This window comes from Chaetodon auriga, chromosome 4 (genome assembly GCF_051107435.1).
Source record: "Chaetodon auriga isolate fChaAug3 chromosome 4, fChaAug3.hap1, whole genome shotgun sequence".
Lineage (NCBI taxonomy): Eukaryota > Metazoa > Chordata > Actinopteri > Chaetodontiformes > Chaetodontidae > Chaetodon > Chaetodon auriga.
This window is the reverse complement of record NC_135077.1, coordinates 28863920-28869815: the sequence shown is the minus strand read 5'-3', so window position 1 is coordinate 28869815 and position 5896 is coordinate 28863920. Positions and strand designations below refer to the sequence as shown.

At 39.4% G+C, this 5896-nt stretch overlaps 1 protein-coding gene across 1 annotated transcript; it reads left to right on the top strand.

Moving 5' to 3' along the window:
* The first annotated feature begins 2433 nt into the window (after window positions 1-2433).
* hmgb2a (high mobility group box 2a) lies at window positions 2434-5364 on the top strand. Its single transcript, XM_076728111.1, has 5 exons — window positions 2434-2522; window positions 3323-3482; window positions 3900-4048; window positions 4210-4384; window positions 4666-5364. Exons 2-5 carry the CDS (start codon window positions 3336-3338, stop codon window positions 4846-4848), a joined length of 654 nt encoding a protein of 217 aa, XP_076584226.1. The 5' UTR covers window positions 2434-2522; window positions 3323-3335; the 3' UTR covers window positions 4849-5364.
* Window positions 5365-5896: the final 532 nt, after the last annotated feature.

The following is a 5896-nucleotide window of genomic DNA, read 5'->3' as shown; positions in this document are numbered from 1 at the left end:
GCCGCCACTGACCCGCCCCTTGAGACCAGCAGTTGGTCTTTAGTCCGTTGATTCCAAACAGAAATAAACGTGAACTCAGATTATGACCGATTCTTTCGCCCCAGAGTCAGAGAAGAAAATACTGGACCCATTTTTTTTTTTACAAGCAACACACAACATTCTGACTGTAAAATGCCATTTTTCAGACACACAAATCTGAAGAAAATTATCTTCGTTGGACACCTGACTGTCTAAGCAACACATTCTCCAACCTGAGTAAGTACAGATAAATGTAATTGCTGAGCAAAGGCAGGTGTTATCACACTTTAAGGCTGTTAGGAATTGAATAGAAAGGTTCATGACACAATACAAGACCACAGAGTTGGATATTTTCAAAACAGACAGAAAAATGACAGAAAAATTAATATCATGGTTGACATCACATCTTACTGATCTCAACTCAAAGCTACAGGGAAAGCGTAACTCAGCATGTGATTTGATAGCAACTGTCCAGCCTTCAGCCTTCATATCCAAAGGGACTTCAGAGACCTTGCAGCTGTGAAACAATGCATTTTGGGGAGAGAGGTTTCAACACACACGAAGAAACACTTATTTCCCTTTTGTTTGACAATACTTTGTAGCTACTGGTCAAAGAAACTTGTTTTAGCAGAAAAAATATACACAATACTGAATATGCACTTTATTGTTGTCCATGTCAGGGATTTGGAGATGGTCCTCTGAGCACTGGAGAAGACCCCACTGGAGTCAACCAACACAATCTTTTTGCATTCATCAGAACTTGTCCATGCTCCTAGATAAAGGTGCATGATGTTCCTGGAACAAATCCTGCCATTTCTTCCAAAACTCCTTTCTGACTTCCATTTCGGCCAGGTATTGAACAGATCAGTGCACTTGTTTGTTTGTTTGTTTGTTCTATCTCTTTTTGGTGATTTTAATTGAAGTTGTTGTTCTGCATCTGTTTGTTCAAAAGTTATTTTCAAAAATGTTTTTTGAAAGTCAATTTCTGACAGGGATCATATTTAATGGGATGGCTGTCTGAGGTGTGTGTTGCCACCACCCATAATTGAAAATTTGCCAGCAGGGGTCCTTTTAGGCCTTTGTAGACCTGCATATACCACTACAGTTATTCCTTCACTGATTGTATGTATATGAATGTATTGCCATGTTACCAAAACAGACCTATTTTGTCCAGTTTCGTGCCTGGAAATAGATCCACATGGACATCCATTCTCACTGCTGGTACATTTCAATCCACTTTTGAAGTCATTCACATGAGAGAGAACTTCCTTTACTGCTGATCCAGCATAACGCTTTCTTGGTTTGTGTTACACCAATCACAATTACCAACAGGGTTAAAGTGAGCTACAGTGAAAAACTCAGTTAACAAGGATCCCTTCATTTAATCATCAAAACAAACCAAACACAAGAAAAATTCAAGATCTTTAAGCTCTGGAAATACTGTGCAGCAAGGAAAGAATAGTCCATGAAACAGTGGGCCTCCTATTAATATTCCCATGTGACAAATTTATTTTGGTATGGTTGATTTTGATTGTGACTTTTGTTGTTACCGGACACAGTTGCTGCTTAAATTGTTCAGAAATTATGGATATACTAATTAATTTATGTAGCTCACTGAGGAACTGTCCACATTTTTGTGCATATTAATTATTTTAGCTTTTTCTGTTATTTTCACATTGTGCATGTTCCACTTCCCCAAGTGCTTGTAATATTTTGCATTGTTTAGAAATCTACAACATGTTGTCTTTTGACAGAAGGTATATCTCATTATGAAAAGGACTACATTTTGCCTGTTTTTGTACATTATGCAGTCTTTGCATTGTATAGCAGGTACTGATTCAATAGGTTTTCCAGTATGTAAACAATATATATCTATGTATGTATCTTCAAAATGCTAAATTATAGTAATTTTCATATTCAGTTTGACCTCTCACTTATTTGATACAGGCAAGTACAATTATTCATTGACATTCTATTTTGAAGGGAAATGCGGAAGTCTTATTTTCATTTTCTGGCCAGTTCAGTAGTCATCTGTGTCCCTAAGAACCGAATGAGTTTTGACTTGCCGTAAGAATGGCAATATGAGTTCTCTCTTTGTAATGTAGGCTGTTGAATGAAACGAAATAGGAGCGGCCCAGTGGTTGTTTCTGGGTGTTAAAACGTGCCCGGACCACACATCACATCAACAGATAAACATATTCTGACTTCTAACAAACAAAGGAGATTTCGCGCCGTGTGTTTAAAAGTCCGGGTCAACCAATCAGCGTGTTGACAGTGCGTACAAACGTGCTGTCCTGATCGCATATACTACAACCAATCACCGCGCAGTGTGTTTCTTGTGCAATGAATTCAAATTTAAATACTCAAGTCTGGCCAATCCACTGATGGTGGGGAGGAGTTGTAAAAGTACTTGTAGTTAAGTTAGTTCGGCCTTGCAGACAGTGACAAAACAGTTGCGCTTTCTTCCTCATTCAGTCACTTACAACTTGTCTTGCCGAGAACAGGTAAGGTTCACTGTTTTTTTGTTGTTGTGTTTATCTGATTTTCTTAATAAAAGTCACCGATGTTTTCTTGGTTAATTTGGTGTATTGTCTTCGGCGACACAATTTCATACTTATGCCTGTTTACCAATGACGGACTAATAGTGAATAAAGTAGTTTGTATGTTCTCAAAACCTTAAAATCACATCTTTGCCACATGATATCGCTGAAGGAAATCGTCAGTTATTCTGGTTTATCCACCTTACAACGCTCTGTTTCGATACTGTGAAACAAGCAATGCGCCTTGTGCGCAACATGCAGTTGAAACGCCATTTGGTTTGGTAACTTAACCTGCTGCACGAAGATGGCTACCACATTTAAAGTTTGAATCAAGTCGCCATTTGGTTTAGACTCAGTGTCGTGGCTAGTTGCGCTCCAGCTAAAACAGAATAGCTGTTGGGTGAAATGAAAGTAATCGCTATGTTACTTTGTAAGCGTCTGGCGCAGTTTAGTTTAGGCGGGAAGATACAAAATGGAGGCAAGTCTTTTTGTCACAGTGAAGCAGAAATCCGATTAGAGCCTTAAAACGCCCTTGGGCGTTTGCACACTCGGTTTGTGTTTATTAACGTTGCTTGTAATAGTCGAATGGCGCCGACAAACGTTAAAATGCTTACTCGAGCCGATGTTTACTACGTTGAACTAAAATTATGTTAAGTTATTGTAAAATTACGACCCACAGTCGGTTAACTTTACATTAGTGCCTACCCTGATGCTTTGTCATTCGTCACCGTTAATCGTGTTTCATGTGATATAATGATTTTTAGATCAACCGCAGCCATGAGAAAGGACCCAAATAAACCAAGAGGGAAAATGACCTCCTATGCTTACTTTGTGGCAACATGCCGTGAAGAGCACAAAAAGAAGCACCCAGGGACCACTGTAAACTTTTCAGAGTTTTCTAAGAAATGCTCTGAGAGATGGAAGGTAAGTGAACATCTTTAAGTTTTAGAAATGTTGCTATTTATTTCCATGACATTTTGGTGGGCATGTTTTTTTTTTTCTTTTTTTTTCTTTTCCAGATAAAACCAACCAAAGATATCAGAATACAAGTACAAGACTATTGGGTGACGGAAACACCACAGAAATTGAATTTGAATCGGAGGCGATATTTATTTTGTGTCTTTGATGTGTGGTTTGGTTTCCTCCACAGGAGAGTGAAACAGGGTTAAATGCATAATTGAAGACTATTAGTAGGGATACCTGCTTAAGCAGATAGCAGATCCATAAGTATGCTCAATAAATGTGTCAAATCATAGATGATCTTTTATAGGAAGACTTCTGAAAGCACAATACTTTTAGGACATTCAGAATTTTAAGAGGTTTCTGCCTTCCATTTTGTAGACCATGTCACCCAAGGAGAAGGTGAAGTTCGAGGATTTGGCTAAGAATGACAAGATCCGCTATGATCAAGAGATGAAGTCGTACGTCCCTCCTAAAGGTGCCAAGCAGGGCAAGAAGAAGAAGGACCCCAACGCACCCAAAAGGCCACCGTAAGTATCAAACCTTCATCACGCAGCCCTTTGCAGGGTTTGAAAGACAAATTAATCAATTAATCAGACTGGAGAGGAGGTTGTTGTTGTTGTGGGATTTAACTCTTGAAGGAATGAAGTCTGATGCTTTGTGACATTAACCCATTCCCCTCTCTCCCCAGTTCTGCTTTCTTCGTGTTCTGCTCTGATCACCGTCCCAGGATCAAGGAGGAGAACCCTGGGATCTCTATTGGAGAAATTGCCAAGAAGCTTGGCGAGTTGTGGTCTGCACAGAGTCCTAAAGACAAGGCTCCCTATGCGGCCAAGGCTGCAAAGCTGAAGGAGAAGTATGAAAAGGTATACACCTGTTGCTAAGTGTTTTTGTGTTTTGGCGGGGTAAACCAACATAGCATTGAAGGATAAGTCTGATGTGTTTTTAACAAATCCCATGACCAGTCACAACCAGCTGAAAATGGAATCCAAAATTTTGTGTTTAAGCAGGACTTGTGTGTGTGTGGGGGGGGGGGATTCAGCACCAATACAATCATGTTACAGTGAAGTTGATAGCACAAGTTTTATTTTAAAAAATCTGAATGTGGTCTGTGGTGTGAAGAAGTACATTTTCCTCTTTACTCCAGGATGTTGCTGCCTACAGAGCCAGAGGTGGTTCAGGGAAGAGTGATGCTGGTAAGAAGAGTGGCCCAGGCAGGCCCGCTGCCAAGAAAGCAGAGCCGATTGATGATGATGACGATGATGACGAGGATGAGGACGACGAGGAGGAGGACGAAGACGATGACGACGATGATGAGGATGATGACTAAGCAGTTTATGTTGTAGGGTGTGAATTTTGCAATGCATTGTTCAGCTTAACTCCTGTTTTTGCGTGGATGGTTCCAACAGTATAGCCTGCTGTCCCTGTTGGTCTGCCTCTGTAGGATATTGATGTGTTCCTTTCTCAAATTCAGGGATTTAGTTTTTATTTTGGTAGTCCCCTTGTGATTTTTTTTTTCCTTTATTATTATTTTTTTTTTTCCTTCCTCCTGCTGAACTTGGGTTTGTTCCATCTCAATCCATATTGTTTTCTGTGGTAATGCAAAGAACTGAAATTCCTGTACAGGCAGTGGACAGCAGCAAATCAGTGAAGTTTTAAAAATGTATTGTTTCTGGAAGCACTGCTTATGTTTTCTGTTTAGTGGTGCTGTTTCTTCACTGTTATTTTACTACCAGGGGTTATCTGTAGTTTGATTAAAGAGGTTTGCAGCCATTTTTAATGTGGAACTTTGGAAACTTTAATGTAGAATGAATTTCTTTTTTGTAATAAAATTTTGTATATTGATTGTGTAGACTCTTAATTAGTAAATAGTTTGGCATCCTAACTAGATTAGAGTGTAAGTGGCTCTTCAGCATACTAGCTGTTTGAGGTCTAAAGTACTGCATTTTTTGCATAATGGTACAGTGATACAGGTAGAACTGCTCATATTCACAAAAATGTGAATATATTAGCAATGTTAAGAGTGCCAGATTGTAGTAAGCTAATGGACTTTGCATAGCACCACTTTAGGCAGAAAGTGAAAATTATCATGTCAAGTAATGTGAGTCAGCTGGCCAGTGTTACACTACCTGCAGTCTTTTTCTGCAGATGTTATTCACGGTTAGCTAAGCAAAAGAAGCAAGATCACGTATTGAAATTATTCCCTTACTCCTTACAGAGCACATTACAATCACACCAGCAGGAAAAGGTGATGTATGTAGAAAATATGTAGATATCTTAACAGGTGATATCTGCCACTTGCAGCGTTGCCATGGTGGTCTTTTCAGTATGGATTAATTGGTGAAAAGTCCTTCCACCCATGGGTTAGGTGTCCACTG